Source organism: Pelophylax lessonae (assembly GCF_965119305.1).
Source record: "Pelophylax lessonae genome assembly, chromosome: 7".
Lineage (NCBI taxonomy): Eukaryota > Metazoa > Chordata > Amphibia > Anura > Ranidae > Pelophylax > Pelophylax lessonae.
The window spans coordinates 152,365,032-152,389,410 of record NC_138774.1 but is presented as its reverse complement, the minus strand read 5'-3'; the positions used below and the strand labels follow the sequence as shown (position 1 = coordinate 152,389,410).

Here is a 24,379-nt window from a genome sequence, read left to right as displayed (position 1 = left end):
AGAGACAGCAGGATCCTCCCAATCAAGGGCCTCTCTCACTGCTTTAACTAACGGAGACACTAGGGCAAACTCAAATCCAGTACCGGAGTCATCCGAATCGGAATCGGACTCTGACGGGAGAACAGATGGATGGCTGGGTTGGGAAGATTCAAACGGATCCTGAACCGACAAATCTCTGTCAGGAGAGCGTGACGGACCTGCAGAAGTGCTTGGCTTATGCAACTCAGCCAGAGAGTCCTTTAAAACTCTGCGCACCACCTCCTCAATATGTTGGTCCGTTTTTTCCCTTTCACCCGTAGCTTGGGTATAACAGGGTTTGCACAAGGAGGAACCATCTGGTATCAGGGTACGGCAACCCCAGCATTTTTTCCCCTGCGGGCGTTCTGAGCTGCCATGGTGCGAGGAAGACTGGCCCTCACGTCCCCTGCCGTGGGAGGAGCTGCGCTTAGATTTAGATGAGGAGCGCCGGTGTTGCGTATTTGAATGACTGTCTTCGCTGCGTGTGCGGGGCTGTTGATCAGACCTAAGAGAGCGGAGACAGACATATACAGCAAGCCATAAGAAAGATGAAAGAGAAACAGGGCATAAAACTGTCAAAACCAGCACATACCTAGAAAGAGCAGGCTGGCCACTAGGGGGCGGTGATGAGTCCATAGCTCGAGTAATCTCAATGGTGAACTAGATAGGGATAAGTATTCTAATAGGAAGAGGACATAACCATCAGTACCCCACAAAAAACAAGACCCCCAGGTGAAGGAATCTTCTTACCTTAACCACAGGACCGGAGTCTGGGGGAGGCTACCGAAATGCCGACCTTCCCACCAGCTCCGGTCTAATCTTGGGTTTAAATAGACCGCCGGACCGCGGCGTGCCGTATTGCGCAACCGCGCGTGACGACAGACCGCGCTACTGCGCATGCGCGACAATTCCAATACTCGGAGCGTACTGCGCATGCCCAGAAGCGCCGGACAACCCGGAAGTAGCGGCAAAAGACCGTGGCGGCGGCCATGAAGCAACACAAGTAAGTTCTAAGCTGCAAAAACTGACAAAACTTAAGCAATAACCGATAAAAAAACACCCTAGACACGAGCACTATAAAAGAAAGATAAGTAAGACAATGAGGAAAAAGAAATGGTCCCATATAAGGGCTTACCACCCTCCGATAGCATAACCGAGTCCAGGAGACGCAACACCGGCTTGTGCCTTCGGGCAATAAAGGGCCACCCGCAGCAGCAGGGCTCTCTCCGCCAAACCACATAGCTCCAGCTAAGGGTCTCTTCCATTGCCCCCTCCATACCCCGCTAAGAGCCAGGGCTTATCGGAGACTCCAAAACTCAGTCTGCCACTGATATACAGGATCAGATAGTAGGAACATCAGACATATGTATGAGGAGGACGAAAAAGGAACACTGATGCTGAAAGGGAGCAAAGATTTATGGGAGTGGGGTCCTATGAGGTAGGAGAGGAGGCGGAGCCTACCCGAACGTATGCTGCCATGGAGTCTGTCAGGAAAACCACTATTCGTGGATTAAGGGAAGGTTTTCCCCCTCCTCCTGTCTCAGTATCCATGACTGATTACTCTGGTGAGTTCACCGGATTGACACCAACTGAAAATAGTTTTATTGACTTGTATGAAGGAATAAAAGCCAAGTAACGTGATTTATGATGGATGTAATAATATGCAAGTGAGCACTGCTCCATACAATACTGCATATTTCAAAGTTCAAATACTGCATCATTGATTCTTCAAAAATGCTTTTGTGAACTGATAGCAGAAACAGAGGACCATGTTAGGCGCACACTACATAATAACTACAAATGGGTGTGAGAGGATCAGGAAAATACCAAACAGTAAGCATGGAAAAAATATGAAAATTGTGTAACAAATGATATTTGATAAAAATGTTACAAATAAAACTAACAAATTAGTGCACATCTTATTGACAGGCTAAGCTCCCTTTACTTAGTGTGTACCTTATTTGGTCCTGGAGAATGTGTTTTTACTTGATTTAGAGCTGCTCTTTGGACTAATGTGTATAGTTCAGTGATTATGTGCATGCTATTACCTTCTCTTTCGCCCTGCGGATGTACTCCTTCCACACTCCGTATTGACACCTGACTGACTCTTTTTGGGTATCCCCATAGCAAGTTCCAGCAGGTCACACTTGGTTTATCAAGTCGAAGCTCCCTGCAGAGCACATTAGACAACTGGATAACAGGTGCACCTCAATCTGAGTCTAATGTCATGGTCATTGTTTCAGTGTAATAAAAATGTTAAAAATTCTAAAGTAATTGTGAAGTCTGTTTTTTAAAAAAAAAAATAACAAACATGTTATACTTCCCTCCTCTGTGCAGTTTGTTTTGCACAGAGCAGCCCGAATCCTCCTCTTCTCTGGTCCCTCATTGCTGCTCCTGGACTCTCCCTCCTATCGAATACCCCCACAGCAAGCAGCTTGCTATGGGGACACCCGAGCTGAGCTGCAGCTTTGTGTGTACATTCAGACACGGAGCGGCCATTCAGCCCCGCTATTTTCTCTCTTCAGATTGGCTCACTGACTTTGACTGACAGCCGTGGGAGCCAATGGCGCCGCGGCTGTATCTCAGCCAACGAGGAGGGAGAGTCCCAGGACGGCCGAGGGACTCGTGGACATCGCTAAACAGAGGGGGCACAAGTAGTATTAGGGGGGCTGCCACATACAGAAGGCTTTTTATCCTAGTGCATAGAATGCATTAAGATAAAAAAAAAACCTTCCTGACTCCTTTGAATTTAATTAAAGTAGATGTAAACTCAACCTCTAGAATCTCAAGATAAGCGTTGGCATGTTAATATAATCTTAAAAGTTGATTCAAATATTTTAATTCTGAAGTTTTTAATAAAATATTACTTGGTGGATCCTGCCATGTCTGTGCTTAGGCACATTAATGTTAGTTAAGCCTATCCCTTATTATGTGGGTTTCTATAGCTTGTTTTAGCTTGAGGTTCGATGACCAGCATAGGCTAGAGCCAGGTTAGGCATCCCCTGGCCACTTCAGGTATTTAGAGGTGCAGTTGCATGTTAGAGTAGAAACTAATTGGGAGGGACTAAAGTACAGAGTAGATAGACCTGGTAGATAGTAGATAGGTTCCAGTGCCACACCAAAGTTTCTGCTGGTGAAAAGCTGCCTTTCAGGCTGGTTGGACAATGGTTGGAGGGTCTCATCACCACAGATCTTGTCTCCAGCTCTCTGACACCAAGATGAATGTTGCATCTTGATCATCCTCAGTGGCCCCTGCAACTGTACCTATTTGTACATTTGATGCTATTTGTGCTACTATTAATCTAATAAACGTATGGTTAATGTTATATGCTGGTTGCAGTTGTTCCTCTTCTCCCAATACCTTTGATTAGATTACTGGTTAATTTCCCGGGAAGAGATTCACCTCTGTTCACAGAGGCCCTTTATTATACAACCCATTCTTCTACTTAGTAAAGTTTGTGATTTTCTTATTTACCTATAGGTTTAGGATATACTTTTATGCATGCTGTATTCGGATATTAGAGTGCTGCAGTCTCTGAGAATTATATATTCTATAGATGCAAAGGGCAGGTGTTAGATTACTATACAATCTCTTATTAAATGTCGAATTTTGAGCAGCCATCTTGACATAAAGAACCTTAAATTGAAGATTCTGTGCCATTTGGTCTGCCTGCTGTGTGGGGGTATGTCAGGACCAGAGCCTCACTAGTTTTAGAGAGGATAGGAGCTGGAGAGGTACATGACAAGAAGGGAAAGAGTGTAACGTTCATGCGTTTTTGTTAGTGGATGGATTTACAGCTGCAGAATTATTACACTCAGTAGCCTTGTAGAGAATCTGTTGAACAAACATATCCAACTCTCAGGACTTCATCACCGTGTACAGCCTGTTATATACTATATATGTATTAATAGATGTTTAATGGAGGGATAGAATATACGAGGATATATAGATGAGAGACAGGCTATTGTATGGTGAGCACTAGAAGTAGTATTAGGAGAGTTGCAGGTGATGGTAAAGCAGATAGGTTCTGATGTCAAGTATAGTGCAGATGGTAAGAGGACACAGATGGAGTATACTTAGACAGAGTAACCTAGTGCAAGGATAGTTGAAGGTAGTCCCAAGAGCTAACAGTCTATGCAGATGATAGTGAATAGATAGATACAGATAGTCTTGGTAATTGCAGTAGATGACAGTAGGAGATTGGTTAGCAAGAATCCCCTGCGGGGTACTTATCACTTAGATAGGTTTAGGAGTAACAGTGTCCATTGGAGAGGGGTGATCCCGTAGCGAGATACGGATCACCAGCGAGGTTTCCGGCTTCAGTTCAGCAAGGGAGAAATGTCAGCAGCTCCGACTTCACAGGCGTAGGTGCGATGAACATGTGGGTTTGAACGAGCGATGAGTGAGAGCAAACCGGTGATTGAAATAGCCGCTCATAGCGGCGCTCGGCAATGATGTCATCCGGTCTTAAAGGTATATGCGTCCCTTGTTACACAAGATGGGACGCAATTTGGAGGGGAGTAATATGGAAACAAGGGTACCAGAGGTACCAGAACATTACAGTACCCCCCCCTTAAGGCCGGCTCCGGAAGGCCTCTAGAACTGGTTTTTCCGGATATTTCGAGTGGAAATTGCGAATCAGTCTAGGGGCATGTATATCGGAGGTATCCAGCCAGGTGTCATCTTGGGGCCCATAATTCTTCCATCGTACAAGATACTGGAGTCTTCTTCTATTGAAACGGGAATCCAAAATTTCTTTTATTTAAAATTCTTCTCCACCTTCCACTTGTACAGGAGGTGGAGGTTACATAGTTACATAGTTACATAGTTAGTGAGGTTGAAAAAAGACATCAGTCCATCCAGTTCAACCTATGATGTGTGTGTGTGTTTGCTTTTAGCCGTACATTGTATACCCCTGTATGTTGTGGTCTTTAAGGTGTCCATCTAACAGTTTTTTGAAACTATCAATGCTCCCTGCTGATACGACTGCTTGTGGAAGAGAATTCCACATCCTTACCGCTCTTACAGTGAAGAACCCCTTACGCACTTTAAGGTTAAACCGCCTTTCCTCTAGTTTTAGTGAGTGGCCACGTGTCTTATTGTATCTCCTTTCTCTGAATAGTTTGTTCCTTATGCTCGGGTCGCCAGTACAGTATTTGTACATTGATATCATATCCCCCCTCAATCGTCTCTTCTCCAGAGAGAATAAGTTCAGGGCTTGTAGTCTTTCTTCATAGCTGATGTCCTCCATCCCCCTAATTATTTTTGTTGCCCTTCTCTGGACTTTCTCCAGTTCCAGCACATCCTTTCTAAGGACCGGTGCCCAGAACTGGACAGCATACTCCAGATGTGGCCGGACCAGAGTCTTGTAGAGCGGGAGAATAATCTCTTTATTTCTGGAGTGAATCCCCTTTTTTATACATCCCAGTATTTTGTTGGCTTTGCTTGCTGCGGCCTGGCATTGCATGCCACTGCCAAGCCTGTTGTCTACCAGTACCCCTAAGTCCTTTTCCATCCTAGACTCACCCAGAGGTTCCCCCCTAGCGAGTAGCTTGCTTTCTGGTTTCTGGCCCCCAAGTGCATTACTTTACATTTTTCAACATTAAATCTCATCTGCCATGTAGTTGCCCACTCCGTTATTTTGTTCAGGTCCGCTTGCAAGGTTTGCACATCCTGCATAGAAGATATTGGCATGCCTAATTTAGTATCATCCGCAAATACTGAGATTGTACTAGATATCCCCTCCTCTAGATCATTTATGAATAAATTAAACAGGATTGGTCCCAGGACAGAACCCTGGGGGACCCCACTTTCCACACCCGCCCAATCCGAGTACTCCCCATTAATCACCACCCTCTGTACTCTCCCCTGGAGCCAGTTCTCTATCCAGGTACTCACCTTATGGTCCATACCTATCTTCCTTAGTTTGTACAGTAATCGTTTGTGGGGAACGGTGTCGAAGGCCTTTGCAAAGTCCAGATACACCACATCCACAGGCTTACCTTTATCTAGGTGGCAGCTCACTTCATCATAGAAGGTTAATAGATTGGTTTGGCACGAACGATTTTTCATGAATCCGTGCTGATTAATACTTATAATACTGTTTTCATTACTAAAGTCTTGTATGTGGTCCCTTAACATCCCCTCCAATATTTTGCAGACTACAGATGTTAGGCTGATCGGCCTATAGTTACCCGGGATATATCTCGGCCCCTTTTTAAATATTGGTACCACGTTGGCTTTTTTCCAATCAGCTGGCACCATACCCGTCTGTAAACTATCCTTAAAGATCAAGAATAATGGTCTGGCAATCACCTGGCTGAGCTCTTTAAGAACCCTCGGGTGCAAGCCATCCGGTCCCGGGGATTTATTTATGTTAAGCTTCTCTAGTTTAGCTCTAAGTCTATCTTCTGTTAGCCATGGCGGCACTTCCTGAGGTGTATTATTTAGTTCGGCCTTACAAGCTGGGTTCGTGTAGACCCCCGATTCCTTTGTGAAGACTGAAGAAAAGAAATTATTTAACACTTCCGCCTTTTCTCTGTCCTCAGTGGCCATTTTTCCTTCATCATCTTTTATGGGGCCAATGTGTTCTGGCCTCGCTTTCTTACTGTTTATATACTTAAAGAACTTCTTGGGGTTCTTTTTACTCTTTTTAGGTGAGATAGTAGGCCTTATTCCTTGGTTAGGAACATGGGGCTTCAGTAGAGACACATGGAAGACAGGATGTATCTTGAGGTCTACTGGCAATGTGAGTTGTACTGCAGCTTTTCCAATAAGCTTCTCTATTGGAAAAGGTCCCAGAAATAGAGGTCCAAGTTTTTTACTAGGGATTTTTAGTCTCAGATTTTTTGTAGAAAGCCAAACAAGATCCCCAATGGCATATTGGGGAGAGGGTTTCCTACGGAGGTCGTAGTACTTTTTTTGTTGGCTGTGAGCATGGGATATGGTATTGTTGAGTAATCCCAGAGAATCCTTTATCTGGGCAAGATAATCAGATGCCACTGGATTACTTGATGGCAAGATACGTGGAGGAAGGAGTGTGGGATGAAACCCATAATTCAGGTAAAACTGACTTTGCTTAGTAGTGCTATGAGTAGCGTTGTTATAGGCGAATTCCGCCAGCGGGAGGAGATCTGCCCAATCGTCCTGTAGATACGAAGTATAGCAACGCAGGTACTGTTCAATGCACTGGTTAACTCTCTCTGTCTGTCCGTTGGTCTGAGGGTGGTAGGGAGAAGTAAGGTTACGCTCTATTCGCAGTATCTGACATAGAGCTAGCCAAAACTTTGAGATGAATTGTGAACCACGGTCAGACAGCAGTGTTTTTGGAATACCATGTAACTTAAAGACATGTTTCACAAGTAATTCCGCTGTTTGTTTGGATGAAGGTAGTTTTCGGATAGGAGTGAAATGTGCCATCTTGGTCAGATGGTCCACTGACACCAAGATGGTGTTGAATCCTTTGGAAGGTGGTAGTTCCACTATGAAGTCTAAGGATACCACTTCCCACGGAACCTGGGGTATCGGTAAACTACAAAGTAACCCTGATGGTTTCGTGTTGTCAATTTTAGACCTTGCACAGATATCACAAGATGAAACGAACTTTTTTTCGGTTGTCTTCATGTCTGGCCACCAAAATTGCCTAGTGAGTAGATTGAGAGTTTTAGTCATACCCATATGTCCTGCCATAGGTACATCATGTGACAATTCTAAGATCTTGGTTCGCATAGTAGGGGGTATGTATAATTTATCGTTGTAGTAGAGGAAGCCTTCTGCGTCAGTAGTTAGTTGTGGTGGAGGTGAATCCAACCCTATGCTGTGCAAAATCTCCTCCTTCAGGGAGCGAACGACTCCGATAATACGTTCAAGTGGTATTATAGGAACTGAGGGAACCTCAGTGCAATCTTTCTCGGCTAGTCGTGAGAGTGCATCCGCTTTTTTATTTTTGTCTGCGGGCGTGTAAGTTACTAAAAAATTAAATCTCAGAAAGAATAACGACCACCGTACCTGCCGGTGGGAAAGAGTTCTATTAGTCTGAAGGTATTGAAGGTTTTTGTGATCAGTATATATCAGAATTGGCAATTGAGTGCCCTCAAGTAGATGTCACCAATTCTCTAATGCCAGTTTTATGGCTAATAACTCCTTCTCACCTACTGGGTAGTTCACCTCGGGGCTACTTAATGACTTTGAAAAGAAAGCAACTGGGTGAAGAGGTGAGGTGTTGGTTGGTCGTTGTGAGAGAACTGCTCCTACTGCCATATTAGACGCATCTACCTCCAAGATGTATTGAAGGGATGGGTCTGGATGGCATAGTATGGGGGCAGTAGTAAAGCTTGATTTCAGCAGAGAGAATGCTCCATTTGCTTCTTTTGTCCAATTAAATGGTTTCTTCGTGCTTGTAAGTTGTGTGAGAGGTTTCACAATCGCAGAGAAGTTTTTAATAAATTTCTTATAGTAATTAGAGAATCCTAGGAACCTTTGTAATGCTTTGCGAGTGGTTGGCACAGGCCAATCCAGAATGCAGGATATTTTGCTCATGTCCATTTTGATTCCACTTTTAGATATAATATATCCTAGGAATAGTACTTCCTCTTTATGAAACAAACATTTCTTTGATTTAACATATAAGTTATGTGCAAGTAGTCTTGACAACACAAGTCTCACATGTTTTATGTGCTCCGGTAAAGAATGAGAATAGATAAGTATATCGTCCAGATATACTACCACGCAAACATCAAGCAAGTCTCGGAATATCTCATTTATAAACCGTTGGAAGGCTGCGGGAGCATTACATAGCCCAAATGGCATTACAAGGTACTCAAACAGTCCGTATCTGGTTCTGAATGCCGTCTTCCATTCATCCCCTTTACGGATTCGAATTAAATTGTATGCCCCTTTTAGGTCCAATTTTGAAAAGAAGGAAGCCCCACGCACCTGTTCGATAAGTTCAGGAATAAGAGGTAAAGGATAACGATCCTTTATTGTGATGGCATTTAATTGTCTGAAATCAATGATAGGCCTAAGGCTAGAGTCCTTATTGTGGACGAAGAAGAGCCCAGCAGCAGTGGAGGAAGTAGAAGGTCGGATGAATCCTTTTGCCAAGTTCTCATCCAGATACTCCTTAAGGTGAGAGAGTTCATCCTGTGAGAGAGGATATACATGTCCGTAAGGCAACTTGCTATTAGGGAGCAGATCGATACAACAATCATAGTCCCTATGGGGAGGTAGCATTTGAGCGTTTTTCTCAAGGAAAACCTCCGATAAATCTTGATAACACTTAGGAATAATGTCATCCGGCAGTACAGACAGGATCCTATCATGTGTGGGGAGGTTACACGTCGTCTCACAATAGTGAGAAGAGAAGGCTAACGTTCTTGTTTTCCAATCGATGATTGGTTGATGTATGTGTAACCAGGGAAGTCCCAAAATGATTGGAAAATGTGGTGAAGTTAATACATCAAAGGTGGTGGTCTCCACATGAGACTCGTCAGCAGTTACAAGAAGTGCCTGTGTCTGACTGGTGATAGGACCAGAGGATAAAGGGGTACCGTTAATAAAACTAACGGAGACAGGTTTGGGTTTTGAAACAATAGGTATTTTATTAAGGGAGACAAAACAAATGTCAATGTAGTTTCCACAAGATCCGGTGTCAATCATAGCCTTGGTGGTGATCCTAGTTTGGTCCCACTGCAATGTTAATTGAACAAAAAGATAAGGATTAGAAAAGGAAGTTGTGAGTCCCCCTAGCAAGACTTTTGAACACTCACCCTCTTTTCTGCGGACAAGAAATGATTCGGGGATGCGCAGTACATGCAAAGATGTTCGGTTTTCCTCCTGGCACGTTCAGAAAGGGTCAGAGGTGGACGTATCATTCCTACTTCCATAGGAGTAGGGTCAGCAGGCAACATCCAGGAAGGACTGGAAAATGGTGAGCCCATCTTCTCAGCCTTTCTTTCTCGTAGTCGTCTGTCAATATTGATACTGGTCTGGATCAGTCCCTCTAGAGTGCCAGGTAAATCCGCTCGGGCGAGCTCGTCTTTAACGGCCTCAGATAGGCCGAGTCTAAACTGCATTCGCAAAGATGTGTCGTTCCACCCTGAATCAGGGGACCATCTTTTAAAATTCGCCACGAAATCTTCAACAGGTCTCCTTCCTTGTTTTAAGGCCCGTAATTGGATGTCAGCGGTACTCTGCTTGTTGGGGTCTTCATATAAACTAGCAAGTTGTGCTAGAAATAAGGGATAAGAATTAAGGAGTGGATCATCCTTTTCAAAGAGAGCATCTGCCCAGGCCCGGGGTTCACCCGTTAAATAGGAGATGATGGTACAAACCTTAATTTGGTCAGTGGTGTAGGTTAGAGGTTTTAACAAAAAAAACAATCGACATGCGTTTTTAAATTCACGGAATTTGCTCCGATCACCAGAAAACACTATAGGAGGGTTTATCTTAGGCTCACGGGGCTGAGCAGCAGGAGGCTGTGTGAGACGGCCAACCTGCTGTCTCAAGGTCTGATTTTCATTTTGTACCTCTGTAAGCGCAAGGATCAATGCATCTACTTGCTGTTTTAATTGTAGTACATGAGTGGATAATTCTGCTGAATCCATATATTTTTTTTTAATGGCTCGTTCAATCTGTAACGTTCATGCGTTTTTGTTAGTGGATGGATTTACAGCTGCAGAATTATTACACTCAGTAGCCTTGTAGAGAATCTGTTGAACAAACATATCCAACTCTCAGGACTTCATCACCGTGTACAGCCTGTTATATACTATATATGTATTAATAGATGTTTAATGGAGGGATAGAATATACGAGGATATATAGATGAGAGACAGGCTATTGTATGGTGAGCACTAGAAGTAGTATTAGGAGAGTTGCAGGTGATGGTAAAGCAGGTTCTGATGTCAAGTATAGTGCAGATGGTAAGAGGACACAGATGGAGTATACTTAGAGTAACCTAGTGCAAGGATAGTTGAAGGTAGTCCCAAGAGCTAACAGTCTATGCAGATGATAGTGAATAGATAGATACAGATAGTCTTGGTAATTGCAGTAGATGACAGTAGGAGATTGGTTAGCAAGAATCCCCTGCGGGGTACTTATCACTTAGATAGGTTTAGGAGTAACAGTGTCCATTGGAGAGGGGTGATCCCGTAGCGAGATACGGATCACCAGCGAGGTTTCCGGCTTCAGTTCAGCAAGGGAGAAATGTCAGCAGCTCCGACTTCACAGACGTAGGTGCGATGAACATGTGGGTTTGAACGAGCGATGAGTGAGAGCAAACCGGCGATTGAAATAGCCGCTCATAGCGGCGCTCGGCAATGATGTCATCCGGTCTTAAAGGTATATGCGTCCCTTGTTACACAAGATGGGACGCAATTTGGAGAGGAGAAATATGGAAACAAGGGTACCAGAGGTACCAGAACATTACAAAGAGTAGGTTTCCCCCTTGCTGGGTGTTTCTTCTTCCAGCTTGCTGGAAGCCAGAGAAATACAAGGACTTTGGGGATCGCTGGATGATCCAGTAATCTTATACCACCTTCAAGTGAAATGCTGCTTGGGCATTCTGTAATTTGTAAACTCATGTCAAATTACATTTGAAAGTGTGCCTTGCTGATAAACCTTGCCTTTTCTGCCTGAAGAAATGTTCCATTGCTATAAATGGCCTTATTTCTGTGACCATTCAATTTCTACAATAAAAACAATGGTTTACGTTTACATGTGTGTTCACTCCCAATTCTCAGTTACACTGATTTGGCCTACGTTCTCCTGATGCCATGTTCTTCATCGTCTTGTGAGATTAAGTGGAGGAGAAAATGGAGTAGGTATAGGGAGAAGGTGGAGGACTGTAGGAAGGAGGCTTTTTTTTAACATATGTTATTCAGTATGGTAATGTTTGCCACATATAATCCCAGTTCTCATTGTGCCATAATCACAAAGGATGAGGAGGAAGAAGTAAAGGAGGAAGGGGAATGGAAGTAGAGAGAAGAGGAGGATTGGAGGAAGGGGGTTGCTTTTGAGTCATAATCACATAGGATGAGGAGGTGGAGGAGGAAGAGGTGAAGGAGTTCAGGGATTTGGAGAAAAGAGAGGAGGAGGTTGAGGATTGGAAGAAGGGGGCTGTTTTCAACAGTTCTTCATGATATGTGGTTTAGTAGAGCAATATTCTACATATATTCTCCCAGAGTTCCTATTCTGTAATCATATAGGATGAGGAACCGAAGGAGGAAGAGGTGAAAGAAGAAGGGGTGGAGGAGTAAAGGAAGCAGGAGGACATGAACTAGAGAAAGGGGACTGTTTTAAACAGCTCTTACCATAGGTGATTCAATATGGCAATATGCATTGCCATCCCTGCGTGTGTTTGCATGACCAAGGCAGTGATAGTGTTAAAAAGAAAAACAATTAAAAAATAAAATACCAAGTATTTAAAAAATTGTAAATATGTAAATAAAACTTATAAAAAAAAGAAGAGCTGGTAATATGTTACTGTGGGTCAGCACAAGCCAGGGTAGGTATAGGAGGAGTTTCAGTGCATGTTTTCTTGAGTAATCACATCAAAACCTTTGTGATAGACAAGTTGCTTGTAAAGGTTTTCAGGAGCACATTAGTACCTCCTGCAACTGTATCATAAGCTCTGCAGCTGTTCCCTATGCTTACCCAGGGTCAGGGAAATGTTTTTTGTATACACAGACAAAGGTGCATTTTGCTGCCCCCACCATCCTTCTGCCACCCCTCCCCTCCTCCCCTCCGCAATGCAACCCACCATGTCCTCTGCTCTGACTGTCCCCTTGTTCTCTGCTCTGTGTCAATAGGGCAGTGGACGGTGTCAGTAAAGCAGAAGACATCTCACTAGGACAGAGGTTGGTGTCAGTAGGGCAGAAGACAGGGTCAGTAGAGCAGTAGACAGTGTCAGTAATTTTTTTTACTTTTGTTTTTTTTAACAATTTTATTTCTAATAATTTTTTACAATTTTGTTTTTGGCAGCCCTGTTGAGGGCCTTTAGTAAAATGTCAGGGGTCTAAACAGACCCATGATGTCTCACTTTTTAAACTGAGAAATAAAGATTGCGTCAACAATCTTCATCTCTGCAGCCTCAGCTGCACTAAATGAATGAACAGTAGGAGCTCTGCACTGTCTCCCTGTTTATTCACAAACCAAAGCATAGTATACACATTTTACTGTGCTTCACGTGGTACTGATCACTCACTGTTTGTTCATTCACTAAGGAAGGGGCAAGTAAATCCCCCGCACTTAATCTGGAAATGTTTCCCTGCAGCAGGCTTCAGGAAAAGAGGAGGGGATGCTGGCAGCACTGGGAGAGAGGGGGACAAGGGGAGCACACAGGGGGCACTGGCAGCAGAAGAAAGTGGACCCTAGGCAGTTAGGGTAAAGAAAAGTCTCCATGCAGCCGCACATCCTTGCTGTCCCTTGAATGAATATGTGAATGTATGAGAGGCAACCTCAGCCTGGACTCCAGCCAGGCCATCCCCCTAAGGCATCTGGCTCCCCCTCTCAGAATTTTGTCAAGGGAAACTAGGCAGTCAAGGCAGCATATCCTGGAACTAGTCCTCTGTATTTTCCTTATGCCGCCGCTGAATGCCGGTGGGAGGGAGAGGAGGGAAAGCTTTCAGGGGCTGCAAGAGGAAATAGAGGGATCATTTCCAGTAAATGTTGCCACCAATCCTGTCCCAGTGTAAAACCTAATGTGACAGGAAGGGCATATGGGCCCCCTGCAGCATGGGTGGGGTTGCCATTGCGACCCCTCAAGTTCCCCCGTGCCTAAGCAGCCTTATGCTGGCGCTGGTCCTGTGCTTACCCAGCCTGTTGTGCCAGTTATGCCCAACAACTCATCACACAGATTTGTCTACAAACTGCCACAAACAAAACACAACCTCCAGCCCATCACAGTGAATGTCAGCTTCTAGACTGCCTCACCTGCCTCACCTCATATGTTTGAGCGTGCAAAGAAGATTTGAAGAAGATAAAAAATAAATGCTTTCAGTGAAGGTGGGTTGCAGGCAGTCTTGTTGGTGGGTGTGGAGGGACTGGAGGAAAACAGAGGGGAAGGTGAGGGCAGGGAAAAGTAGAATGGGAAAAAGCTGTGGAGGAGTAAGAGGGCACAAAGCAACGCGTGTCTTCTACTACCTCCACAAGCAGCAACGCTACCTCTTCTTTTACACCTGTCTTTCTTTTTTTTTTTTTTTCATTGTTAGGGCAGTCTTGATTTGAGAAAGGGTGGACATCTTATGACCTTAGGATTCTACATTTAATTTTCTTCTACGGCCAGCCCTTCCACCAGATATAGAATCCCCCCCCCCTCCTTCACTTGCTGCTGCCTGCTTTTCCCCTATCTTGTAGAAAGACAAGCTGTAGGTTTTTCCTTGACCGCTATGCCTCCCATGCCCTGACCATATTTAAATAAATATAAAAAAAACACAATTTACTGCTAAGTGTCTGGGAAGAGAGAGATTATGCTGGAAAAGCAGAGGAATTACACATGTGCCAAGCCTCTGCTGTGTGCAGTTCAACAACTGCATAAATACAAACACAGAGAAAATACAAATTAGAATTAAAAATGATTTTAGTAAAATTAAAACAAAAAATGAAGCTGGGAATTTGTCACTCTGTGGCAACCTTAAACATGAAATTTGTACTAGACTATTAAATAATATAATGAGATCCCCCAGAGGAAGACATGTAGTCCTTGTGTCGTTACGCGTAGGGGAGGGGCCAGGTCTATGTCAGTGAACACATCCTCTCACAGCGAGAGTAACGCTGTTATAGACAAGCGCAGCAGTGGGCATCCCATCGAGCCATTCCTTAGTGTATACGCAAACTGTATACCCTGCCTGGACAGACTGGTGCACTCTGGCACCAGGCACAGGTGAGTGTTCTGTGTGTTTTTTTTAATAAACTTATGCTTTTATCAAGTGTTATTTGCACTATGGATCTGTGCTTTTTTCCCCTTTTATCAAATGTTATTTGCACTATGGATCTGTGCTTTTTTCCCCTTTTATCAAATGTTAGTTGCACTATGGATCTGTGCTTTTTTCCCCATATGTGAGAGCTGCTGAGCTCATTATCCCAGATTGGGAACCTGAACATTGGAGGAAATCATCCACGCTTTCCCTGCTGGGATTTACATGCTGGTACTGACCAAGCTTAATTGCAAGGTCACACTCCATGAGGTGAGAACCCACCTAACAGGGGGTCACAAGAGTGAAGGTGACACATCCGACAAACCGTCTCATTAACTACAGTTTACAGATTGTCAATTTTTATTTTTTATTTTTGAGCATTGGTGATTGGGACTGTTTTTTCAATATATTCATGGATTTCTATATACATATATATATTTTTTAATATTATATTCATCTATCAATTTGATGTTTAATTATTACATATTGTATTATATATGCACGTTGTCACGGATATATTTAGGTTCATATTTTGTACTTTAAATTTATGTTTATCTGGTTTGTCAATATTTAATATATTATTTTTTTTGCACAGCACTTATATTATTTATTATTTTATTATTTACTCACACTTACCAAAAGGGGACTGACTAGTGCAAGCAGCATAGTTTTAATGTTTATAACATAGTAGCTTGCAGGAATATCCATTTAATTTCTTGTACTAGACTATATGGGGTGCTTAGACTGCTTGACTTGGAGATGGTTATGCTTTATCTTTTTAACGTGATTTTTGAATGGAGGACTGACAATTGACTGAAAGTCCATCTCATCCATTGATAGATCACATTTTATTCATAGAAGCTGTAGTATGGATTCTATGAATGGTGAAGCTGGGCAGAAAGGTTGGACATAGGCATTCTTGATTACTGTCTGTCACAGCATCCTCAATTTTATAAACCCCTACTGCACCAGAAGATTACGGCAGGGGGGGGGGGGGGGTGGGGGGTCGTCGGAGAATGAAGTTTAAAAAAAAAAAAAGCAGGAGCAAGCAGCATGAGGGACTCATCGCAAGTCATGATGTGATATTTTTTTTTTTTAAACTTAGGCTTTAATAATAAAAGAGGTAACACAAAGAAACAGTACTTTTCATAGCAACTGCATACCTGAAATCAGAGGGTACATCTGTAAAGATTCTCAGGATGAAGTTACAGCTTATGCCAGGTTGAAAAGTTGTAGGAATAATGATGTATCTTCCTTTTTTTAACATTTTCCTTAAGAAGACAGATCTTAGGTTCATATAGGGTGATGATGCAACCCTCACCTGTCCTTGCATCTTATGGATCCTGTACTCTCGATTCTGTTCCACCTCATAAAGCAAAACATCAATACTTAGTACAGAATGAGGTGATTTACGTAATGTAAAGTATTACATGTATATAAATACTATACATTATCTCACAAACGTGAGTACACCCCTAACATTTTTGTAAATATTTTAATTTATCTTTTCATGTGAGAACTCTGAAGAAATTACACTTTGATACAATGTAAAGTAGTGAGTGTACAGCTTGTATAACAGTGTCAATTTGCCGTCCCCTCAAAAAAACTCAAAACACAGCCATTAATGTCTAAACTGCGGGCAACAAAAGTGAGTAAGTAAAAATGTCCAAATTGGGTCCAATGAGCCATTTTTCCTCCCCGGTGTCGTGACTCCTTATTGTTAGAAGATCTCAGGTGTGAATGGGGAGCAGGTGTGTTAAATTTGGTGTTATCGCTCTCACTCTCTCATACTGGTCACTGGAAATTCAACATGGCAACTCATGGCAAAGAACTCTCTGAGGATCTGAAAAAAAGAATTGTTGCTCTACATCAGGGGTGGGGAACCTTTTTTCTGCCAAGGGCCATTTGGGTATTTATAAAATCCTTCGGGGGCCGTACAAAATTATCAACTTAAAAATGTGCCTGTTATATTTGGTCAAACATTTAATTAACTCACCCCTAATGTGATGGCTGCAACTGCTTCTCTTTGGTGAGGTGTGTGATGTTAGCTGGTATTGATGATGTTGCTACTCGCAACTGGTTTTCCTGGTACTGTGGGTTCTGGCTGGTACTGTGGGTTCTGGCTGGTACTGCTGGTTCTGACTGGTACTGCTGGTTCTGACTGGTACCCTCAGCTTCTTTAGCAGGGCAGTGGTCATTTTGAAGGTGTGTTTGGGGTCGTTATCATGTTGGAATATTCCCCTGCGGCTCAGTCTCTGAAGGGAGGGGATCATGCCCTGCTTCAGTATGTCACAGTACATGTTGGCATTCATGGTTCCCTCAATGAACTGTAGCTCCCCAGTGCCGGCAGCACTCATGCCCCAGACCATGATACTCCCACCACCATGCTTGACTGTAGGCAAGACACACTTGTCTTTGTACTCCTCACCTGGTTGCCTCCACACACGCTCGACACCATCTGAACCAAATAAGTTTATCTTGGTGTCATCAGACCACAGAACATGGTTCCAGAAATCCATGTCCTTAGTCTGCTTGTCTACAGCAAACTGTTTGCGGGCTTTCTTGTGCATCATCTTTAGAAGAGGCTTCCTTCTGGGAGGACAGCCATGCAGACCAATTTAATGCAGTGTACAGCGTATGGTCTGAGCACTGACAGGCTGACCCCCCACCCCTTCAACCTCTGTAGCAATGCTGGAAGCACTCATACAACTATTTCCCAAAGACAACCTCTGGATATGAGGCTGAGCACATGCACTCCATCCACTTCTTTGGTGGACCATGGCGAGGCCTGTTCTGAGTGGAACCTGTCCTGTTAAACCGCTGTATGGTCTTGGCCACAGTGCTGCAGCTCAATTTCAGGGTCTTTGCAATCTTCTTAAGACCTAGGCCATCTTTATGTAGAGCAAAAAATCTTTTTTTCAGATCCTCAGAGAGTTCTTTGCCGTGAGGTACCATGTTGAACTTCCAGTGACCAGTATGAGAGAGTGAGAACGATAATGCCAAATTTAACACACCTGCTCCCCAGTCACACCTGAGACCTTGTAACACTAACAAGTCACATGACACCGGGGAGGGAAGATGGCTAATAGGGCCCCATTTGGACATTTTCACTTAGGGGTGTACTCACTTTTTTTTTCCAGTGGTTTAGACATTAATGGCTGTACGTTGAATTATATTAAGGGGACAGCTAATTTATACTGTTATACAAGCTGTACACTCACCAATTTACATTGTAGCAAAGTGCCATGTCTTCAGTGTTGTCACATGAAAAGATATAATAAAATATTTACAAAAATGCGAGGGGTGTACTCACTTTTGTGAGATACTGTATATGTTGCAGCTTTCAAGTGGTATACCAAGGCTATGGTTGAACCTATCAGCCATAAACCCTGTATTCATTTTCAGCCTGCAATTCTCTTTCTTACAAAAGCAATCCTAGCGACTGGTCAGCTGCTGGATCGCTTTTAGAAGCTTGCTGGTGTTTCTCAGGCCTACCGTTTTCACTGTCAAGCCTGGGAAACCATCTTACAGTTTGCATGGCTGTCCACAGAGCTGAGGAGAGACCAGATCATCTCTTCCCAACTCTAAGATCCAGGAGGACAGGAGCAACATCATTACATCACTTCAAGTCTAGGAGGGAAGAAAACACATTCCTTTTTTAATGCATCACATCAATGATCTCTCCATAAAGTTGACCTATTATCCCTTAATTATTTCACAAGGGATGTTTACATTCCTTGTGATAGGCATAAAAGTGATGGAAAAAAAAAATTAAAGGGACAGTGTAAAATAAATGTATAAGAAAAAAACTTTAATGTGCCCCCATCCCTCTGAGCTTGCACGCAGAAGCAAACGCAAATGTAAGTCGCACAGGCATATGTAAACAGTGTTTGCGCTACACATGTGCTTATAGTGAGAGCAATAATTCTAGTGCTATACCTCTTCTGCAACTATAAAGGGTGGCCTATGGAGATTTTTAAGTATTGTAGTTTGATGCCATTCCATGAGCGTGCATAATTTTAAAGCGTGACATGTTGGGTATCGGTTTACTCGGTGTACCATCATAGTTTATATTCTACCAAATAATTGGGTTATATATTGTGTTTCCTTGCATTAACATTTGTTAAATGTCTATTTTAAAAAAATAGCGTTTGAAAAACCGCTGCACAAATACCATGTGACATAAAAAATTGCAACAATCGCCATTTTATTCTCTGTGAAAAAAAAAAAAAATATTTATATATATAATATTTGGAGTCCTAGCTCCCAATTCTGTACTAAGCAAGAAGTATTTTCACTGTTGCTCTATCTATCTATCTATCTATCTATCTATCTATCTATCTATCTATCTATCTATCTATCTATCTATCTATCTATAGATATATATATATCTATATATATATATATATACACACAGCTGCAAGAAAAAGCATGTGAACCCTTTGGAATGATATGGATTTCTGCACAAATTGGTCATAAAATGTGATCTGATCATCATCTAAGTCACAACAATAGACAGTTTGCTTAAACTAATAACACACAAAGAATGAAATGTTGCCATGTTTTTATTGAACACACCATGTAAACATTCACAGTGCAGGTGGAAAAAGTATGTGAACCCCTAGACTAATGACTAATTGGAGTGAGATGTCAGCCAACTGGAGTCCAATCAATGAGATGAAATTGGAGGTGTTGGTTACAGCTGCCCTATAAAAAACACACACCAGTTCTGGGTTTGCTTTTCACAAGAAGCATTGCCTGATGTGAATGATGACTCGCACAAAAGTGCTCTCACCTACGATTAAGAATCGTTGACTTGCATAAAGCTCTACTTTATTCAAATCAAGCAAAAAGTTTTGGCTTTACTTACTTTTTAGGAATATACTAAATAATGTTTACCTTGAGTATTTCAAAGCCTATAATAAAACTGTCTCCCTTGCCAGACTTCCTGTGAATTCTTTGATCTTCCTGTTGTAGGGAAACAAGGACTTCATCTTCCTCTTTTTCTACTTCAAATATGTACTATTGAAAAGAAAAAGACATTAGCAGTTGGTCTTACACACACACACACACACACACACACAGATGACTTTTTTTCTAAATCTAAAAAGAAACCATTGCCCAAGGGACTTTAGTGAGTAACACCCCGACACAATAAGAAAAGAACTAATATAAAAAATATTAAGAAAAATGTATTAATCCAAACCAGCAGTGCAACATACATTTGAACACATACTGTAGTCATATACAATTGCCAATTACGAAAAATGCAAGAATAAGCAGCATAAGAACAATTAAAGTGAGAAGCTTTCCATCAAAATTGATAGTTTGTGCTGATTTCTTCTCTACACGTTTTGCGAGGTCAAAGCTTGCTTCCTCAGGAGAAGCACAGAAGAAAATCTAGAAATTACAGACAAATTAGAAACAAGAAAAAAAAAACAAAAAAAAACACCCTCTGAATCCAGGCTTACATTAAAAATGTTTGAAAAGATCTTCACTGTTACATAGTATATCGTGGAAAATCACATACATTAAAAGTGTCTTCTCAAAATGACTCGCTCAGTCGTGCCAGACAAAGGTCCATCTGTTTCCCCCAGGAGTTGTGGAGGGGGGGGGGAATCAGTTGTTTTCATAGACCACATAGACCACAGTTGAAGGCAATAGAGCAGGGATCCTCAAACTACAGGCCTCCATCTGTTGCGGAACTACACATCCCATGAGGCCTTGTAAAACTCCGATATTCACAGACATGACTAGGCATGATGGGAATTGTAGTTCCTGAACAAATGGTGGGCCATAGTTTGAAGACCCCTGCAATTGAGGGTCTATAGGGATCCTGGAATGGAAAATGACCTGAATAAATTGCAAGGCATGTGGGGAAAGGTAGAGGGAAATGTCCACACTAAAGAGCAGCCGGGTGTATCCCATTTCCAAAAAAAGTGAGAAGGGGTGATAATCTAAGGTACAATGTAATCGTGCAAGCTTTTATATATTGTATACCCCAAATGGATATATAAGTGAACATAAGCGTGAATACTGTATACCTAATTAAAAGGTGAAAATAAAGCCAAATCACATGTTTAAGAAAAAACAGCGTAACCAAGTATCACCAAGTGACATATGAATGACGTATAACAAAAGAAATAGAAAGGTGAATACAGCATATTGGAGAACCTAAATATATCGGTCCATAAGTGAACAAAAAGGAATCCAACAAAACCAAAGATCAAAATAAATGTGCTAGCAGAGCTAAATACTTGGGTGATAAATGAAAACAAAAAGAAACAAACCATTTATGCATAATAAAGAAAGGAAAAAGATTGTGTCTCAATCATCCACATAGGATGTTGCAGTAATTGATAGTGATTATGAGAGTGTGGAATGATATTTACCTGGTGTGCCCCTATGAACAAAGCAACATGATCCCCACGTTCAGACCCATCCACCAGAATGATGGTAGCTAAGAAGTAAAGGCTGGGCTTAATACCCCCAGCATTAATGTGACCCCTCCCCTCCAGTATCACAGTGGTGGAAATCCACTATTGGGCTCAAACTGGTAGGGAGGACATTCCCATCCAAATAGCAAGGCTGATAAAGGCAGTGATGGCGTGGGGCGGCACTCAGCTGGGAGAATGTTAGCCGCGCCCGCCAGTGTTGTTACCGCCCATGCGTGGGACCATGTAGAGGAGGCGGTGCACAACACCAGCACAAGATTGTGCTGCGGAGCTCCGGAGCCTCCCGATGTCTCCGTACATGTGGCCATGTCAACCAACACACAACATCACAGGAAACCAGACCAACACACCTGCGTCACTCTATGCCTGCCTTCAAGGGGAGGAAACAGGGATGTAATACCAACCCTACCCGTCCCCAGGAGCAAAGCGGAAGGAGACGTAAGGCCGAATAAAAAGAGAGAGTCATCCTGAGAAACCCCAGGTGAAAGGGGGAGCAGAGAGAGTACCAGTGGTCTCAGCCCAATAGTTATGCGGCACGGGGGGCTTGCAACTCCCGGGGAGAAATGTGATCTGAGGAAGAGAAGAAAAAGAAATACCCACTATAAGGGTATTGGTCGGTAATTAATTTTTGCCCCAAAAGGACTGCAGAGAAGGATGATTCAATGAATTTGCACATGATAAAATAGTCTCTCAACCTTTTTCCACAAGGAACCCTTGAAATAATTTTTAGGCCTAGGGGAACGCATGCTAAAATCAATTTATAGGAAGTTAGTGGGAAAAATCACCCCACATTGGTGGACAGTGAGAAGAATGCCTCTCTGTTACATCTTAAAGTCCCTTTTGGCCATGGATTCCTATTCCCGGATTTAGGGTTTGATGAGCCTAAACTTAGAGTGCAATGAGACTATTTTTTTTTTTTTAGCATTGGTGTCATGCAGCCGGCTCTTTCAAGTCGCATTGGCCCCAAGACTGTGCAGACACTATCAAACTGGAGGAAAATAACCACAGCTTGAGGACACCTAGCAACCTCTGGGGGAACCCTAGTGTTCAATGGAACCAGGGTTGAGCATGGCTGTGCTAGAAGAATGTTGACAAGTTATGTGACAAGCCAATAGCATAAAACCTCACGCGCCTGCATGCTATCCCTTTCAAACATCATGAAAACTAGTCTAGTCAAGATCTCAGTCACCTGCGGATTCTGAAGGAAAGTACTTTTGTTATTGAAGCATCCTCCAGAGCGATTCAGCAAAGCGTCTGTATTTACCGTCCATTTTCCATGTGCTTCTCCCTTTTCCCATGTCTTGTGTTGGCTGAGTAATGAGGTGTTTATTACATGGCACACATCGGCACTGGAGAAATTTTTACACCAATCCTCAAAAGTCATCCTACATTAGCGAAAAAATAAACAAATACTAACGGTTTAAAGTGTCTAACTCATCTGTTCATAGGTTTTCTCTAAACTTGGCAATTTATTTGCATGAATGATCACCACACAAAAAAAATGTTAGTATATGTATAAATACTTTAATCTTATTAGACAGTCTCTCTTAAATGACAATTGTAGAATTCTACAGCACCCCAAGGATACATGTAAAAAAAATTCATCATGTGTTTTAAGGGAAAAAAATAAATAAATATATTGAAAACGCTATACATTTCCTTTAGAGGATTCTTTAAAACAAAATTCCAGGCAAGCGGCCAAATACACAGAGAAATGTTTTCCCCGCCAAAGAATTTATATTTCTGCACATCCAGTTCAGAGATTTACACAGTCCTGTTAGATAGCACAGCTAACCCTAAGACCTGACTTTTTTTCTTCTGCAGTAATAAAAGTAGGTCTTGTCCCACCCCAAGTGTGTATTTGAAGTGAAGGAGAAGCAGCAAAGTGATAAGCTTATTTTCCAGTCACTTTGTTTTAACTTCCTATTAGCATATCCCTTGCTACTATGCAACCCTGCAGTACAACCAATTGGCTCATTGTGCTGCTTCCCCCTCTCCAATTTTAAACTCTACTTTATAATAGATTTCTAAAGGCTGATGCCAAGCCAAATTTTAATACTCTAGTTGCTTTTAAAAATATACACTATACTACCAAAAGTATTGGGACACCTGCCTTTACACGCACATGAACTTTAATGGCATCCCATCTCTAGTCCGTAGAGTTCAATATTGAGTTGGCCCACCCTTTGCAGCTATAACAGCTTAAACTCTTCTGGGAAGGCTGTCCTCAAGGTTTAGGAGTGTGTCTATGGGAATGTTCGACCATTCTTCAAGAAGTGCATTTGTGAGGTCAGGCACTGATGTAGAACAAGAAGGCCTGGCTCGCAGACTGCGCTCTAATTCATCCCAAAGGTGTTCTATTGGGTTGAAGTCAAGCCAGTCAAGTTCCTCCACCCCAAACTCGCTCATCCATGTCTTTATGGGCCTTGCTTTGTGCACTGGTCCAAATCATTTTGTGGAGGGGGGATTATGGTGTGGGTTGTTTTTCAGGGGCTCCCTAATGATTTTTTAACCAACACAAATGTGCATTAACTGTGCTTTTTTAATCTCACTGTACTACAGCCAGGGATGGACTGGGAGCCACATAATATGAAAGGGCCACAAATTCAACCATGTGGCCCTTTCATATTATGTACAGTGCCCTGTGGGCAGTAGAAAAAGTAACAAGGAAAGTGTGACTTGGTGCCGCAGTAATTTGAAAGTATAGTGAAAAGTGGGTGTTCCTAAAGGACATGGTTTATTGTGACACATCTTTTCACAACTTCCATCATCAGCTTGTAGTGCCCCCTTACAATGGTTGATAAGTCAGTTCCCCCACAAGGGGCCTAAATAAATGAACTGCAGCAAGATTGGTGGAAAACAGCCTTTGTCAGGTAGGTACTGGGCCTGAATACATTGTAATATGTGTTATTACGCTTATTTCTAATATGTTTTTGTGTATATCTAGATTTTTTCCATCAGAGCTCCTGAAAAATCAGAATTCATTCTGG

General features: G+C 42.5%; 1 protein-coding gene across 2 annotated transcripts in view; it reads right to left on the bottom strand.

Annotated features, from left to right (window-relative positions):
* Window positions 1-24,379, bottom strand: part of CAPN6 (calpain 6) — a 96,912-nt gene that overhangs the window by 20,818 nt on the left and 51,715 nt on the right. For both annotated transcript variants that reach the window (XM_082264321.1, XM_082264322.1), the window contains exons 8-11: window positions 22,579-22,774; window positions 19,834-19,956; window positions 16,098-16,300; window positions 2,067-2,188 (exon numbers count right to left, since the gene is read on the bottom strand). In XM_082264321.1, the coding sequence (XP_082120447.1) occupies window positions 2,067-2,188; window positions 16,098-16,300; window positions 19,834-19,956; window positions 22,579-22,774 (644 nt within the window). The remainder of the gene's footprint in view (window positions 1-2,066; window positions 2,189-16,097; window positions 16,301-19,833; window positions 19,957-22,578; window positions 22,775-24,379) is intronic.